The following is an 18,154-nucleotide window of genomic DNA, read 5'->3' as shown; positions in this document are numbered from 1 at the left end:
AGCCAGTAAAGAGGGGAATCGTAATTCTTCTTTTTGAGCAAACACCACCCAGCAAAGTGCACGTGGACAATGAAGGACCACCTGAACCACGTGAGGAGGAAGGATGATGTGAATTTCACCTAATGTTGCCATTTCACAATTAATATATGGCCTAAATCTTTCGAGAGAGTGCTTTGAAAGAAGAGAAGTAAAGGGTAATGGAAGGAGATAAAGGAACCGTGTGTGTGACTGGAGGTACTGGATTTATAGCTTCATGGGTGATCAAGAGGCTTCTTGAAGAGGGTTACTCTGTGCACGCCACTGTTAGAGCTGATCCAGGTAAAGAGTAAAGTTAATAAGATTAGAACACCATTTAATTTTTTAATAACAAAGAGGAACTATTTTCTCTTGAGGCCTACAAATTATAGGACAGATTAATTTATATATCAAATTCAGGGTGAGAGAATTAGTATTGAACAAAGAAACAAGATTTATGTTGGATTAATGAAGCTTTTCTGCAGAGAATTATTTAGTTGTGTTATCTTTCCATTTTTTTTCTTAAAATTCCTGAAGGGTGGTGGTGTTCCTAGGTGTATCAAGCTGTTTTCACAAACCACATAGTTGAATCTTTTTTTTTTTTTTATTTGAAAGATTGTAGTTTCATTGCAAAGAAGGATGGAAAAATCCCCTTCAAAAGACATCAGTAAAGAATCAGTGATTTGTGGGCTATACCTGGGCACAAAAAGCAGGTGTATTCTCCAAATCTTACTCCCAGTTACCCACAAGAACCTGCTATACAAAAATCGGATAACTATGCACTTCGCATGACTGATACATGCACAATCTTGCCTATACAAAACACATCAAGTCATGGCAGCAGAACAAAATAGAACCAGACCCTTCCTACCCTTAAAAATCTACAAAAACTTTAACCGACAATCAAGTAGCACAAAAATCATCAATTCAAGAGCAGAACACCAGCCATCCGGTCACAGATCGCAAGACGTCGGATACTTCACTAGCTAGAATTTTCCTCACCAGTTCCATATATCCGCAGAAGATCCTGCTGCCTATTGACCCCTTCTTTAGCCAACTTATCATGAACTTGATTGCCCTCTTCGTATGTGAATAGTTTCCCATCTGCTAACCTCTTTCTTTAGTTTCTCTATCCGCAACACCCATCTTCTCAATTTCCATAGAGTCGTTTGAGGCTAGTTTGTCCAGCTTACCGCATTCACTGAGTCACTTTCAATCGCCAAGGATATATGATTCTTCCACTCAGTGGCTGCAAATATCAGGAACGCTTCTCTAATGGCAAGAAATTTTGCTGTATTTGCATCATTGACCTCCGGTGACCTTCTGACAGCCCCATCAACATTGAACTTCATTCATCACTGTTCTGGTTTCTTCCATTCAATAGAGACCCTTAGTTTCCTTCCATCCTTCTTGGTAAGCGGCACCTTGGGTTGACAGAATAAGCTCAGCACACTAGGATGTTCATCAGGCCATTTAGCAGCAGCCCTGCTTACATAGTTGAATCTTTTAATATGTGACTTATGACCAGAAAACAGAAGAGACACCAGTTTCCTCACCAGTCTGCCAGGAGCAGCCGAAAAGCTCAAAATCTTCAGTGCAGATCTTAATGATCCGGACAGTTTCGATGCAGCCATTGAAGGATGCAAGGGAGTCCTCCATGTTGCCACTCCTGTCGATTTCGAGAACAAAGAACCTGAGGAAGTAGTAATCGAAAGGGCAATCAGTGGAGCGCTAGGCATCGTGAAGGCATGCTTAAAATCAAAAACTGTAAAGAGAGTTGTTTATACTTCTAGTGCATCCGCAGTTCTGTTCAACAACAAGGATTTGGACATGATGGATGAGAGTTTTTGGACGGATGTGGATTTGGTTAGAGAAAAATTGGACCCGCACGTACGTTCTTACATGATTTCCAAGACTTTGACAGAAAGGGCAGCTCTTGAATTTGCAGCAGACCATCGACTGGATCTCGTGACAGTGATTCCTACTTTTGTTGTTGGTCCTTTCATCTGCCCCAAGTTCCCTGGCTCAGTGCGCACGACATTGGCTCTGGTTTTAGGTACAAGCTAATTTTCCCATGAATAATTCCCATTTTAATTGCTTCAGGCAAAACTCTTTTCTTCAATTGGTTAGGTTTTCGATTAAGTTATGTGGACAAGTTTTATTGCTCTGTTCAACCTAAATAGGCATCCAATTGGGCTTTAGAAAACTGTTTCTGCTGAATTTCAGTAGGGAATATTCACCAAGTTCAGTGAAACTAAATATTTATACAGGGAACCAGCATGAATATGCTACTCTTCTGAATACATCAATGGTGCATGTTGATGATGTGGCAAGGGCACATATTTTCCTGCTTGAGTACCCTGATGCAAAAGGGAGATACAATTGTTCTTCGGACACAATCAGTCTTCAGAAGTTGGCTGAAATTCTTTCTGCCAAGTACCCAGAGTTCCCAATTCCAACAGCAGAGTGAGTGAAGTATTTCTCAAATAATTCAAAGTTATGTTAGAATAATCTTGGACTACCAGCAGAGTTTCCTCAATTCCCTCTTTTCTGGGCAGTTCCTTAGCAGAAGTCCAAGGTATGAAAGTACCTGGTTTGTCATCAAAGAAACTCATGGATACAGGATTCAAATTTCAATATGGGGTTGAAGAAATGCTTGATGGAGCTATTAAGTGCTGCAAGGAAAAAGGCTATCTCTAGTAAGTATAATCTACCATCACTAACAGTATATTTTGGTGAAAATGTCTGGAAACAATGTCAACCAATCGGTTTCAATTCATGCTGCAAAATGCAGGGAGCAAGGGCCTGAAGATGTAGTTGAATCCAGAGAGTCAAAGTGAAGAGGCTCAAGGAAGCTTGTGATAATGTATATCTAAATAAGCTTGAAAAGCCACAAAACCGATGTAGTTTGTGTTTTCTATGTTCCCAAAGTTGTTCTTGTGAAGTGTGAACTGCATTCATAGTTTAATTTATATGGCCATTTTATCTTATATTTAGAATGACTGCGGTCCATTTTATTGATTAAGATGAATTCAAAATTTTAAGCACAATACTTAAAGAATTTCTTAAATTATTTAAAAATATTTAAATAATTTTTTTATTTTATTATGTTTAACTAATTTTTTTATTTTTATAACAAATAAGTTAAAATGTAATTTCTCCTTAAATAGGTTTTATAAACATAAATATTAACTTTAGATTTGCATTCTCCTTCTCTATATTTTCTTTGAGTGAGTAAATGGTCTATGAAGTTAATTTGAATAAAAAGTTTTAATAATTGAATATTACTTAAAAATTAATCGAATTGATAAAATTCAATAATGAGCCGATGAATTGATTAACAGAATTATGTTGATTTATTTAATCGGTGAATAAATTACAAAATTTTTGGAGTTACGAGTCTTGATTCATTCAAGACTAATTTTTTAATTTTATTTTTCTATGATAATTAAAAAATAAATAAAATTAAATCATGAAATCTTAATAATATTATAAGTTTAATAATATTAAAATGCTCTAATAAACATGGTTAAAAACATTAAAACAGAAGAAATGACTCAAATATGAACTATACTTACTTATATGCTTATAAATCTAAATTGATTAATTTGGTTAATGAAAAAAAAATTCACAATAAAAATCGATTGAATTAATCGATTTAACTACGTTTACTTTCAAATTAATTGCATAATTAAAATAATCCAATCGTTTTAACTACATTTATTTTATTAATTTAATAAATTCAGATTGAATTGAAAAATTTCCAAACTTTAGGGTTTGATTTGTAATATTGCATAAGCTTACAAACGAATGACCGTTAGGAGCCTGCGTGCAGCTCAAGCTACCTTCAAGTTTACTGCTTAAGAGTCACAAATCGACGTCGTTTGGACGTATTGTTTCCCTTTCATGGAGCGAAATCCGCGATTTGTTGTAACGCCAACCCCACGCAATATAATGGCCATTCTCGAACTGCGCCATCTTTCTCTCATCTTATTACAAGCACAAACGCATGCACTCTTTTTTCTCTTCACAAAAATTTTCTCTCCCTTTTTAGCTCAAAAAATTCTTAATCAACTTTTTTTTTCTGGTTCGTGAAAATCATCTTGTTTTGTTCGCAAAATCGATGCATTTGTAATTAGCAATGTCGTTTTCGGATTCTGAGTCGTCTTCTCATGGTGGTGAAAGAGAATACAAGGTCTTTCGACAGTTCAGCCGCGATCGTATGTCCTTTCTACTTGAACTCATTGTTTTTAGATTTTTTTTCTGTTTGTTTTCAAGATCTTGAAAATGTCAAGTTAGAATTAGCCCTCCGCTCAGAGAAAGTGCTATTCCCTGAGGTTTACGTGTCGACTACTTGGAGAGCTTGTTGAGTCTCTGGCTGTTTGGCTTACGATATTGATGACTTTCTTTTCAGGGCTATTGTATGAAATGCTTGGATCTTCGACATCTGGAGGTTCAAAATCTGCTTGGAAGGTTCGATCTTATAATTCTTGTTTTCTTGCATTTCATTATTTGATTTCCATTTTCTTTTACTTGTTAATTTTTTTTCCCATTTCTTAGCGTTTTTCTTTCTCAGCGCTAGATAGTTTATACTGATCTTAAGTTTTTACAGTCATTTAATCTGTTCGAGTATGCTTAGTCCTCAATAGAATGAGACTACTTAGTTTCTCCAAAGGGTTGTTTTAGTCAATTTTGATGGAGTTTTGGCAGGTACTCATAATGGATAAAGTGACCGTCAAAGTCATGTCTCATTCGTGTAAAATGGCAGACATCACAGATCAAGGAGTTTCCTGTAAGCTTATAGAAATTGATTTTAGAAATTCTTGATATATATTACTTTTGACAACATGAAGCAATATGTTGTAAAATAGTTGTTGATATTGCTGGTTGCAACTTACCTGAGATTCTTGTCTATTGCAGTGGTGGAAGACCTTTTCAGGAGAAGGCAGCCATTACCATCCATGGAAGCTATATATTTTATCCAGCCATCAAAAGAAAAGTATGTTGTTTATTTCTTTTAAATTTCATTTCACTTTCACTACATATTCCTTCGTTGCTTTCGACCTTTGCTTGTCTTTATACTAAGATCTTTCTCTATGAATTCTATATCAATGTTTCAAAACTCTGAGCCCATTTTGACCCCATCTTTTGCTAGCATGCAGTATTATCATGTTCTTATCTGACATGTCGGGAAGGGAGCCTTTATACAAGAAGTATGTGAACGATTTTCTCCAGAAACTTTGATTTTATGTGATCTGATAATGTTCTCCTGTCTCCGCTCCCCCTTATCCTGATTTTCTTTCCCAGGGCATTTGTATTTTTTAGTTCACCTGTTCCAAAGGAATTCGTTAATCACATCAAAAGCGACACAAGTGTGATACCTCGCATAGGTGCATTGAGAGAGGTATGAATTTTCTATTTATATTAGTTCTTGCAACATTTACTGGGTTTTTTTTTGGCGTTTTACTTAGATTCTTTTGGTTTGATTTATGGTTTTTGTTGCTTGTTAATTTGCAGATGAATTTGGAATACTTTCCTATAGATAGTCAGGTTAGACAACAGCATTTGTTCCTTTATTTTCGTTTGAATGCCTTTTAACGAATTCATGAAGGAATCTTAATGATCCATCTAATTTTGGACTCAGTTGTATTTGCATTATTATGATCTTTAAAAATTTATCTTTTCTAAATGACGGAGATTTCACCTTCAATGCAAATTTCTTTATTGTTTATCTGTCATAAGTAATTACCCTTAAAGTTAGAGTTCTCATGAACCAGATGATTGATTATTGAAGGTATAACCAGTTTGTGCTAGGACTAGATTGCTTATGTTTTTGTGCCCAATAAGGTACCAGGGTCTAGGAGAGTTATTGTTACATAAATTGTGACCTCACTTGTTTTGGTTAGGGCCCAAGATGCGAGTTGATTGCCAGATGATTATTAGGAAGAATATTTAAAATATGTTATCCACCAAGACCTTTTGATGCAGGGTTTTATCACTGATCATGAAACAGCCTTGGAAGAACTCTTTAGTGAAGATGCTGAGAAGTCTCGCAAATTTGAAGTTTGTTTGAATACAATGGCAACTCGAATTGCCACAGTTTTTGCCTCACTGAAGGTATGAATTTATAAGAAATTGGTAAAGAACTATGATACTACGAAGTGAAAATATGGGCAAACTTGTAAAGTACAAATGTCACATGTAGTCTCTGCAGTTTATTCCGTATACGACTTCAAGGCTTAACATTTGCATTATTTATGGCAATCTTCCTTTTGAAATCAAATAGAATCTTATTGTTAGATAATTAACTGCGATTGGACTTCTCAGGAGCTTCCATTTGTGCGATATCGTGCTGTCAAGTCACAAGATGCATCTACAGCGACAACCCGTGACTTAATTCCTTCTAAGCTTGCTGAAGCTGTTTGGAACTCTCTTTTGAAGTACAAATCTATTCCCAACTTTCCACAGACTGAAACATGCGAGCTGCTCATCTTGGATAGATCTGTTGACCAGGTTAACTATAATTTCTGTATTCATGATGTGCTTTTTTTGAGCAATGTGAGGTTGATTTTGTTGAAAGTGATGGCACTTTGCACGTTTAGATTGCTCCTGTGATACATGAATGGACATATGATGCTATGTGCCATGATTTACTTGATATGGATGGAAACAAATATGTGCTTGAGGTAAGTTTTTCTTGTTAAATTGCTTCCAGGAGTTCATTTTCTTTCTTCTTTCCTTTTTTTTTTCCTTAAATTTTATTTTATTCCCATATAAGAATAACTTGTGTTTTCTTAGGTTCCTAGCAAATCAGGTGGCCCACCTGAGAAAAAGGAGGTCCTTTTAGAAGATCACGATCCAGTTTGGTTAGAGCTTCGTCATGCACACATAGCCGATGTATGTCTCATGTACTTATATTCTCTGTTATCTGGAAAGAGTAAAACCATAATGCTCTTTTCCACCGTTAACATGTTAGGCAAGTGAGCGCTTGCATGATAAGATGACCAACTTTAAATCAAGGAACAAAGCCGCACAGGTTCAGAGCTCAAGGTTAGTGGCTTCACTGCTGAACTTGTGAAATAGTAAGAAATTATGTATCTGATGAAGTTTTGCCATTAGCAGATTACTTGAAGATGATGATTGTATAGTCTAATCTTAAGCTTAGTAATGAATTGGTAGGAAGGTTGTTTGTAATGGGAGAGGTTACATCATTTTTAAGTTTTATATAGATTCATGAGTAGTATGGCCTTGAATTAGAGGAGGACACATAGTATTTTGTGAAATATAATGCCGATTATCATATAACTAGACAAGTAGACACATTTAGGAATTTGTTTTTGGTACTTTTTAAATGGAATATTTAGATGCTTCCTTTAAGGACTATTTGCATATGAAAGTTAAAAATGTTTCTACTTTACATCACAATCTCTCTGAATTATGAACTGAATTAACTTAAATATGCTTGCAACTACTCCATAGACCCTTTCTGTTGAAGTTTGGTTCATTGCAGAGATGGAAGTGAATTATCTACTCGAGACTTGCAGAAAATTGTGCAAGCTTTGCCACAATATAATGAAATAGTTGAAAAGCTCTCTCTGCATGTGGAGGTTTGTTTATTGTTGAATGCCTGACTTTTTAATTGTCACTTTCTTATTGAATTAAGCTCTATCTCTTTTTTAATTGTCATTTTCTTGTCAAATGCCATAGATATTCATTTGCTTCAGGGATGTATGTGGTCATTCAGCCAAATGTTTACAAAGCTAATAAATATGACTAAGTTGTAACTACTAAAAATCTTACTATAGGAACCAACAAAAGATCTGAGCACTCTTACCTTAAGTGTTCACACTCACCTATCTGCTTAACTTTTTAGGTTGAGTGATTACAACATGCATGGTTTTGATATCAACATCTATAATGTTAACAAAGGAAATAAACATAACTAAGTTTTAACTACTAAAACTCTTGCTGAAGGAAGAAAGAAAAGTTCTGAGCTCTATTAAGTGTTCACACTCTTGCTTTTTGGAGTTCACTGGAATTTATGTGATACATGTTAGGGATTAAGACCCACTCTTGGACTCTCACCTTATTGCTTAAACTTATAGGTTGAGTAATCCTCGACAGCATGCATGGTTTTGATATCAAGAACAACTTCATCCTGAGATACATTCTCAAATATTTGAGATAGCAATAGCAGTAATTCAATGCAGTTTTAGGTTGCTAGTAGCTCTTGAATGCAAAGTGGAGCTTTCTGTTTGTCCTAGTCATCATCTGCAAGGTGGAGACTTCAATACATTTTTAAGTTGCTTGTATTACACTCTTGAAATGCAAAGTGGAGCATCCTGTTTGTCCTAGTACAAGCATCATTTGTAAGGTTGTGGAGGCTTGTAAGGAGATGGTTAAACTGCACTTTCTGCTGATTGTTTTGACTATTATATCAACAGATTGCTGGAACAATCAACAAACATATCAGGGAAATGGGGCTTCGTGAGCTTGGACAACTAGAACAGGATCTTGTTTTTGGAGATGCTGGAGCAAAGGACGTCATCAGCTTTCTGAGGACAAAGCAGGTGATGCCATGGTTGATGCTTAGATAACATTAAATATTGTAGGATTGGAATTTTTTAACTTTCCTTTTAAAATCTCATGACATTCAAAGTTGCAATCCATGCAGGATGCATCTCCAGAAAATAAATTGCGTTTGCTAATGATTTACGCATCAGTCTATCCAGAGAAATTTGAGGGTGATAAAGCTTCAAAGCTTATGCAGGTAGCTATTGTATACCCTATCTAAGTAAATAATAGCAACTTGTTCTTCTCGTAATTGCATAATTTGAGAATATTTTCTTTCCCTTTTGCTACCGGTCAACGCTTCCTGAACTAAAATAGAAGACTGGTGAATGTCATGTGTACCAACAAAACTCAAGTAAGCCACATCGTACTTCCCTCATTAGGATTAAGGATAGGTAGAACCAATCAGAAGTGCAAATTGCTCTGGCAAAGCAAGCACTTTCAACTCACAGACTTGTATCCTGCTCCTCCTGCTTGGCCAAGAAGTGTTAAACATAATAGAATACTAGGACTAATGGCTTGTTGCTTAACTTTATGTTCCCTATTTCAACTTCTTTGATCAAGCTTTTGAAACATGGTGGATTGGACAGATAACTGTTATAACAAGCAAGCTTTTCTTTGCTTGTTTTCAACCTAGTTGTTCTTCCAGACTTGTTTGTCATTTGCTCTACAGTTTGAAGAGTTTCAAGTTTTAATTCCCTATATTTCGTAACAGACTGATAGATGATTTGTGTAGCTTTTTGTAGACAATTAATGATCAATTGGGTTGATTGGTAATTCAACCTACTTGTTCTTCTTAACTTTATTCTGATTTGCACTGCAGTTTAGAAGACCTCTGTGTACAATTTACTTATCAAAGCAAATCAATGATTTTAACTGAATTAGTCAAGTGAACTGTAATTTGTTTTTTCTTTTCACTATTTGTTCATCAGTTGGCTAAATTATCACCAGAAGATATGAAAGTCATTAACAATATGCAATTACTTGGAGGATCATCACAAAGTAAAAAAGCAACCAGTGGTTTCTCGCTCAAGTTTGATGGCCAAAAGGTAAGCCAAGTAGCTTTGAGACAATAAACGAAGATCAGTTAGGATCCTGCCTTTATCAAAAACATAGTGGTTTGAGTTATAGAATACTAATCAATGAACATTCGTTTGATGTCAGACAAAACAAGCAACAAGAAAAGACCGAACTGGAGAGGAAGAAACTTGGCAACTATTTCGGTTTTATCCCATGATAGAGGTATGATCTATCTTTTATCTTCTTGTCTCAATATGTGTGATTTATATCAATGTATCTCTGAATATTTTGTCTTGGAAAACTTCTGTGATTAATTTATATCTCAGTGACCAATCTCCCATTCTCCTCTCCTCTGTGGTTGCTTTTATAGAATATGTGTGTCAGATTTATCACGTGCTATATATGGTTGTTAAATACCTTTATTCCTCCAGTTATGCATATTACACCTTGCTGATTTTTTATGAAATCAGTCTTCATAGAACTACACCTTGTTTACAAAAGACAACTTCTAAAAAGAACACAAGCACACACTAACAGACACTGCAAAATAAGAAATGATTTCATGTACAAGAGAAAGATGTTTCATTTTATCTACTAGTTCCTTGTTAATGCCTTATGCATATAATTAAATGGTATTGGTTGACATTTTTCACGTGACAGGAGCTTATTGAAAATCTTAGCAAAGGTGAGCTGCCAAAGAACGACTATTCATGTATGAATGAACCAAGTGCAGTTGTCCAGGACAGACCCCAAAATGGATCGATGCGGACAAGACCAACTCCAGCTGCGCCTACGGAGAAAAGGCCTGCTCATTCAATGAGATCAAGACGAACAGCAACGTGGGCACGGCCTCACTCTTCTGATGATGGATATTCCAGGTAGCCTTTCAGCTCAAAATCTCATCTTTTTATACGGGGCCCCTTTCTGAACAGTAGTTGTTCTACTGGCTGGATAGATCATAGACATACTCTTTACTCTTCAATGATTATTGTCCCATCTATTTCTCCGTACATCAAACTCTGTAATGCAACACCTAACTCTCTTCTGTGCCTTTTGCAGTGATTCAGTTCTGAAAAATGCAACTGCTGATTTCAAGAGAATGGGACAGCGTATTTTTATATTTATCATTGGTGGGGCAACTCGATCTGAGGTAAAATAGCCGCTGCATTTCTCTTATTGGCTTTGAGTTAATATTTGAATCTCACTGATGTTTTAAATTGATGCCCTTTTATTGTTGTGATTGTTAACCTGATAGATTCTATTGCTATTGGCAGCTACGAGCATGTCACAAACTCACAGCAAAACTGAATAGGGAAGTTGTCCTGGGTTCTTCTAGTTTGGATGATCCTCCACAATATATTACGGTAAATAGATTTTGTTCCTATCGTTTTCACAGTAAGAGTACAAAACCTGGCACAAGAGGATATGTCTATGGTATATTTTTTGCACATTTCTTCACAGTAAGATCAAGTCCATTTGTAATGTGGCAAGTATCTAAATACATGCATACATACACCCCATCTGGGATCTCTTTTTACTTCCTAAATATTTTCATGCATCAAAAAGAAGTTCCACAACCACAAGAGAACTTCGTTTTCTCATCTCTCAATCCTGTTTCCTTGAGAGCAGTCTGTCCAAATTTCAGAAGCATTTTTCTGAGCTATAAATGGAGCTAAAGGGTGCAGCAAACTGCAGAACAAGAGAAGCAATTGTTTTCTTTTTTAGTTTTTGCTTCTAACGATTTTATCTCAATGTTGCAGACACTGAAGCTGCTGTCAGAAAAGGATCTATCCATGGGTGCCCCACAACCCAACTTTTGGTGAGATCGAACTCTGGCTCATATGCTTTTTGCCCATTGCCAGCCGGTTGAATACCTCATTTGGGAGTTGATAATAACCCTGCAAAGTAGGACTCTACAATTTGAATGATGAGCAGTTTTACTCTGCGTAATTAGAAAAGTGGATCGAAAAAGATTGAAAACAAGGCCCTTATCCTGTCTGTACAGTCATTGCCTCTTGAAAATATAATTCGAGTCTCGGACCTGCTTCTCTTCAACCCGGAGTGGAGCGAGTCTTCTTGTTGTTTATCGTTAACCAAAATTTACGCATACTTTTTAGGGACGTTTGGATGCCCCAGGGAATTCGAATAGCCCATAATGTATTATATCCATTGTTTTATTAAAGTATTCAAATTTTTTCATTCATGGTGTTAAGCGGTAATATCTTCAGTTCCCATTCAAAGTATTCACTGGGCAGAGGAGAAGAATGTTGCCTTGGCGAAAGTGGCTGGGCAACACGGACTGACTTTGCCTTTTTACGGTGCAGAACGCATCCCTGCATGCGTCTCACCACCAGGAAAAATGAGGGATGGGCTAGACAACATTGGGCTTTTAAGGGATCGGTTTCCCTTTGTTTATTTTGGTAAATAACGGATGGGCTTTTTACAAGTTATCTGACTACCTCCCATTCTACCTTTTCTGGAAAAGAGTTTCTTTTTTCATAAAAAAATATTAAAATTAAAATTCATACAAAGGAAAACAGTTTTTTTATTTTTTTTTCTCTTAATTTTAAATTTTAAATTTCAAAATCCCCAACTTAAAACTAATTGTAGAATATATAACTAAATAAAATGATTTATCTACTATTCTTAAGGGCTTTGTTTGATTTTTTTGGCACATTTCATTTGCCACGGATCCATCCATATCGATATTCCCACGCCGAAACGAGTCGCCTAAAGTTGACGCCTCGCCCCTCCATTTCCACTTCCCCAAGCTTCGATTACTCCTACTGTAATTCCTCTCTTTGATCACAGGCAAAGAATTGTTACTTCTTCCCTTTGCTAATGGATCCGATTCTTTCAGTTGTGGCGCTTTCAGTTGTTCTGGGAGCTGTGATCGTTTTCGTTTTCTTCAAAAGCTACTTTCTCAAACAAAGATCTGAAGTTCAGACCATTGCGAAACCTGAGCTCCATTCAGATCCCAAAAAGCCCTCGAAGCCTCCTCAGCCTATCTTTAGAAAGTCTCACGCTAAACATCACTCTCATGCCTCTGGCAAGGTAATCCCCTTCTCATTCCTTTGTTTGATTGCTTAACAAAATTACAAAGGAATCGGAACAGAACTTGAACTTTCATTTCTTGATTTTCCTTTCCTTGATTTCTGTATAAATATAAACCGAAAAAATAAGCTGAATTATTCAAGTGGTTAGCGCCTCAACTAAGACTCGACTAATTCCAGAGTTAGATTTGCTTTTTAATTTCGTTGTAATTTATTGATTTCTCCTACTCTTTACTCCATTCACTTTGGAATTTTGGGGATTTTTTCTGGTAATCTAATATTGCCAGGGTTTAGTCAGGTGATTTTACTACTTATTTCTACTAGAGAAAAGAAATTGACTTGAAAATACTTTTATCTGTTTGTATGTAATGTAGGATCAAAACAAGCGTCATCATCCATTGGATTTGAACACTCTTAAAGGTCATGCGGATTCAGTCGCAGGGCTGTGCTTCTCCTCTGATGGTCGTAATTTGGCAACTGGTAATTATGTCTTCATTTTTGTTGGATGTTTCTCCCTTGATAGTTTTATTTAAATACTAATAATTTTATTTATTTACGGTGTGATTGGTGCATAGGATGATGGATAGGATAGGATAAAATAAGATAAGTGTTTAGATAATATCATCTTCTCCTCTGTTTGGTGTGTGCAAAAATTGAAAGTAAGATAGGATGATTTTTATGTTATACCATGTTTGGTGTGTGTAAGAATAAGAATTGGATCGGATGATTTTTCTCAATGATCCAAAATACCCTTAAGTGTATTTTTTTTTTCTAAATAACACTTGTCATCTTACCATTAACTTAAGTGAATTTTTAGATGTAAGTTTTAGGGTTAAAATGGGAAATGTAAAGCATTTATCGTCCAATCCCTTGGGAGTAAGTTGATACTATACTAGGGGGATGACTAATCCTCTTTGCAATCCAATTATCCCTTTTCTAAGTGCAGACCAAACACAGGATAGGATAAGAATCATCCTATGCACCAAACGCACCCTTAGATTCAAGAGATGTTTCACACTTAAATTTGTTTCTCATTTTTCTGCACAGCTTGCGCTGATGGAGTGGTTAGGGTATTTAAGTTGGAGGATGCTTCAAGTAAAAGTTTCAAGTACGAATCAGCAGTGCATTTTATATAGCGATGACCTTAGGAAAGACTGTGTGTGAATATTTTATTCCCTTGCCTCTTAATCTTATTTGGTATCATTATTGTGCAGGTTTTTAAGAATTACTGTGCCTGCTGGAGGTCATCCAATGGCTGTTGTATTTTCTGAGGATGCATCTTCTATAGTTGTGGCTTCTCAGACTCTGACTGGTTGTTCCTTGTATATGTATGGAGAAGAAAAACAAAAAGCTACTAATGATTCCAAGCAACAGACAAAGCTTCCTCTCCCAGAAATTAAGTGGGAACATCACAAAATCCATGAAAAAAGAGCAATTTTGACCTTAACCGGAGCTACTGCAAGTTATGGCACTGCAGATGGGAGTACGATTATTGCCTCTTGTTCAGAAGGTATGCAGTGACAATCTTATCAACATCAGATAATGTATACTTTGGATATCATAAAAAATTTATGAGAAACTGTATTAAGTAACTCTGTTACTTCACAGGTACGGATATCGTACTTTGGCATGGGAAAACTGGGAAAGTTTTAGGGCATGTTGATACTAATCAGTTGAAAAACACCATGGCTACTATTTCACCAAATGGCCGTTTTCTTGCTGCTGCAGCCTTTACAGCAGATGTAAAGGTGAGAAACCGTAAATACCCTTGTCTTTGTGACAAATGTCAGGATTATGATCAATATGTGGAGATTTCAAAGTTTTTGCATTTTAATACTCAAAATTGTTTATCGCCATCAATTTACACTGTACAGATAGTCAGGGCATGAATGTGCTGCTTATATAATAAAATCATATAGAACTGATAGTTCACATACTGCAGGAATCAATTATGTATTTGTAGATATATTACTGATTTCATGTGACTGCTAACTGAGATTTCCTCGATCTATATTTAGTTGAAATATTTTGGTTGGTATATGTTGTTGATATATGTTAGAAGCACTGAAATGTAATATGTTACTAGGTGCCATAAAGCATTAATTTATTTTGTGTATCATCTCACAGGTTTGTGATTGTGCTAAGTAGTATTTTCTTTGTCAGGTTTGGGAGATTGTATATTCAAAGGATGGTTCTGTCAAGGAGGTTTTAAACGTTATGCAGCTTAAAGGGCACAAGGCATGTGATTTGTTATCATCTTTTTTTTTTTTTTAATCAAATGCTTTACCCTGTTTCTCTTTCAAGGTATTGATATTGTTTAATTACATCTTTTCTATCATGTCACAAGTTGCAATGTTCTCTGGGAGAGGTTTTCAGAAAATTTATGGCAATTTATAGTTGAGAATGAGTGCCACAACGGTTGCCTTTAGTAGGTCTTCTGTTTATGGTTCTTAGCATTGAAAAAATTCCTGCCCTTGTTGGAATTATTATTCATTTTGTCAAACACGTTAGAATTATTTTATCCAAATAGAGAGAATTTTACCTCGTATGGACTTTCATTGACTAATGCATCCCTTGTCTGTTTTTTTTTCCTGGCATATTTTCAAGTAATAGTGCTATGATCTTCCTTCTAACTGTTGTTTGTTTCTACCCTCTTCTTTCATTTTTGTTTCTTTTTTATAAATGTCCAGAGTGCGGTTACTTGGTTATGCTTTTCTCCAAGCTCAGAGCAAATTATTACAGCATCCAAGGATGGTTCAATAAGAATTTGGAACATCAATGGTTTGTCTGCACTCCTTTATCTTCTTTCTCCCCTTCTTAATGCACACACATGCACATATTGGCTTCCATACTCAAGAAGAAATCAATTGTACGAAGGATGTTTTATTTTCCACATCCAACCTCTTTACCTTCCAAGTGTAACAGAAAAAAAGGGAGGCAGGGGTGGGAGGTGGAAGAGGAATAACTCCATAAATTTTAAAGACCTGACTGATGTTTAGAAGATTTCACGGATGAAGCTCACAGTTGATGTTATTATCATGCTGGTCCTGTGGTTGGGAAATTCTTTGCTTTCAATGAAGTTAATATACAAATTGTATGCCTAAGCTGAGCTAGTTTGCTAGCTATTTCTGTTTCTTGTATTGATGCATTATTGCTTTGTGCCTGCTGACTGTTTTACATGCTTTGTTGAAGTTCGATACCATCTTGATGAGGATCCAAAAACTCTGAAGGTGTTTCCAATACCACTTTGTGATTCAAGTGGATCGACTTTGCTGTATGATCATCTTTGTTTATCCCCTGATGGAAAGATACTGGCGACAACACATGGTTCAACATTGCAGTGGCTATGCATGGATACAGGAAAGGTTTTGGATACAGCTGAGAAGGCCCATGATGGTACATCCTGAGCAGTAAATTTTTATTTTATTTTATTGTTTTGCCTATATCCATATTTTATTCGTACATGTAAATCTATAGATATGATGTTACATCCAAGTATTAAGGTTTTTGCCCTCTAATTGTTAAGCGCGGTACATATTTTAACAACACAGTGTTGAAGATTTTCTTAGTGCTGTGGTGATGCTCTATGGTGATTATCACCTGGCTTGAAATTGTTGATCCTTACAATCTTTTCACCACTATTTTGCATGGTTGACTGATATTGATTATGAAATGCTATTTTGTGATTCTGGCATTGACCTCGGCCTTATGCTGCAGGTGATATCACATGGATGTCATGGTCACCTAAGCCAATACCTCTAGGTAAAACTTATTTTCCACTTGTGTGAGTTATCTCCCGTTGCTTATATTTCTTACAATCACACCTTGTTTTATAGGAAATGAACAAGTGGTGGTTCTGGCCACGGCAAGTGTTGACAAGAAAGTAAAGTTGTGGGCGGCACCATCAGTAAATTATTCATAAGCAAATCTTAAATCTTCTCGTTCACTGTCAAGGATTTTCATGGAGCCCGGGACATTGTTGTGGATGCACTTTAGATCTGCTTACCCGTCCTAACGTCAATAGTTTTAAGAACTTGAAGAGAGAAAACAGAGGTTGCTAGCTCTTCCAGAAAGGTAGAATGCTTGTAGGCAGGATTGGAGCAGAAAGAAAGAATCTTTTCTTACATTGTTTTCATAGTATGATCTTACTGAAATTTTGCTTACTTTGAAACATTTATACGACATGGGGATGTGTTTGGTTCTCTTACTTTTACGTTTTGAGGTTTCTTTTCTTTTTCCGACGCACCAGTAATATGAAAAAAATTTCAAATTTTCTTGTAAAGAAAAATGATCAAAACTACAATATGACTCTTGATGGTATCATGGTCTGGGCCATCCCAATGTTCAAAGGTGAGTTTAGCAGCTGTCGCGGGATGCGGCTATTACAAAAGAACGCCCACCGTGGGGCTCGAACCCACGACCACAAGGTTAAGAGCCTTGCGCTCTACCGACTGAGCTAGACGGGCTGTCATTTTTTAGAATTTATAATTTTCCTCCCATGAGCCCCAAAGACTAATTGCCCAACCCATGAATGGATTAAGCCCCAATCACTTGTGTTTAATCACGAATGCAATGGTAAATTTGTGGTAGGTTGACAAAGGAGAGCTAAATGTTAGTTTAAATTTAATAGTCTTCTGAGATCAGTACCTTCGAAAATGGATACAAATTTAGTAGGAATCCATTCAAGGGAAGCCATACCCACAAATTACTAATGATTTACGATGTCAACTTCTTTGGGATAGCCACTATCAGAGAAGAATGGGTAGTAAGTCAAGAATAGTACTACAATTGTTGCCAAAGCTACCCTAATGGCACGTTTGGTTCGCGGAATAGATAGGAATGGAATAGAATAGTTATTACGTGGGAATAGAATGAGGTGGGAATAGAATAGAATAAGTATTATATAGTTTGGTATGATGAATGGAATCGAGTAGGAATAATTATTATGACTTATTACAGTGTTTAGTTGGTAACAATAGCTTTAGAATAGGAAAGGAATAGAAAATAAAAAGACAAAAATACCCTTTATTATATTTAATTATTTTTATTTTATTTTTTAAATATTAATAATTTATAATTAATTAAAATATTAATAATTAATAATTTAAATATAAATATTTTAATATAATTTAATTACTAATATTTTAATTAATAATATTTTATTTATAATTTAATATTATTATTATTAAAAATATTAATAATTTTTATTTTTATATTCATTAAAAATTTAATATATTAATAATTTAATAAATAAAACATTAATAGTTTAAATATTAATATTTAATATTTTAATCATATTAATATTAATAATGTTTAAATTATATACAAAATATTAATATTTTAAATTTTATAAATAATTTATTCTTTTATTTTATTTTTTTCCTTTTTTTTTTTTTTCATGAGCCGGTCGCCGGAAAGGCGACCGGTGTAACAAAACGCCGATCTGGCGCACCTTGTGGCCAGATCTGGCCACTACGGCGCCAGATCGGCGCTTC

The 18,154-nt window shown here is 35.6% G+C and overlaps 3 protein-coding genes and 1 non-coding gene across 5 annotated transcripts; 3 read left to right on the top strand and 1 right to left on the bottom strand.

The window, feature by feature from the left end:
* Window positions 1–130: 130 nt before the first annotated feature.
* Window positions 131–3,005, top strand: LOC18614304 (vestitone reductase-like). Of its 2 annotated transcripts, XM_007051998.3 has the most exons (5): window positions 133–318; window positions 1,544–2,071; window positions 2,286–2,481; window positions 2,574–2,714; window positions 2,810–3,005. In XM_007051998.3, coding segments are annotated over exons 1-5 (987 nt in total). In that variant the 5' UTR covers window positions 133–197; the 3' UTR covers window positions 2,811–3,005. The 2 variants fall into 2 exon arrangements, with proteins under 2 accessions (XP_088661358.1, XP_007052060.3); XM_088805232.1 differs by lacking the exon at window positions 2,810–3,005 and having other exon boundaries at window positions 131–318; window positions 2,574–2,715.
* Window positions 3,006–4,086: 1,081 nt separating this feature from the next.
* On the top strand, window positions 4,087–11,805 carry LOC18614303 (protein transport Sec1a-like). The gene is made up of 21 exons (XM_018121956.2): window positions 4,087–4,235; window positions 4,430–4,488; window positions 4,726–4,807; window positions 4,936–5,014; window positions 5,178–5,228; window positions 5,323–5,419; window positions 5,533–5,565; window positions 6,004–6,132; window positions 6,343–6,528; window positions 6,618–6,701; window positions 6,814–6,912; window positions 6,992–7,065; window positions 7,526–7,622; window positions 8,460–8,585; window positions 8,690–8,785; window positions 9,519–9,635; window positions 9,751–9,828; window positions 10,267–10,484; window positions 10,666–10,756; window positions 10,881–10,970; window positions 11,367–11,805. The coding sequence occupies exons 1-21, from the start codon at window positions 4,157–4,159 to the stop codon at window positions 11,427–11,429; spliced, it is 2,028 nt and encodes a 675-aa protein (XP_017977445.2). The 5' UTR covers window positions 4,087–4,156; the 3' UTR covers window positions 11,430–11,805.
* A 447-nt stretch (window positions 11,806–12,252) lies between these two features.
* On the top strand, window positions 12,253–16,872 carry LOC18614302 (Transducin/WD40 repeat-like superfamily protein). The gene is made up of 10 exons (XM_007051996.3): window positions 12,253–12,660; window positions 13,034–13,139; window positions 13,707–13,767; window positions 13,874–14,169; window positions 14,268–14,407; window positions 14,823–14,897; window positions 15,350–15,440; window positions 15,852–16,055; window positions 16,377–16,421; window positions 16,496–16,872. The coding sequence occupies exons 1-10, from the start codon at window positions 12,448–12,450 to the stop codon at window positions 16,579–16,581; spliced, it is 1,317 nt and encodes a 438-aa protein (XP_007052058.2). The 5' UTR covers window positions 12,253–12,447; the 3' UTR covers window positions 16,582–16,872.
* Window positions 16,873–17,052: 180 nt separating this feature from the next.
* Window positions 17,053–17,125, bottom strand: TRNAK-CUU (transfer RNA lysine (anticodon CUU)). Its single transcript has one exon. It is a non-coding gene; the product is annotated as a tRNA-Lys (tRNA).
* Window positions 17,126–18,154: the final 1,029 nt, after the last annotated feature.

This window comes from Theobroma cacao, chromosome 1 (genome assembly GCF_053813885.1).
Source record: "Theobroma cacao isolate CCN51 chromosome 1, ASM5381388v1, whole genome shotgun sequence".
In the NCBI taxonomy this organism is placed as follows: domain Eukaryota; kingdom Viridiplantae; phylum Streptophyta; class Magnoliopsida; order Malvales; family Malvaceae; genus Theobroma; species Theobroma cacao.
This window is presented reverse-complemented; position numbering and strand designations above follow the sequence as displayed.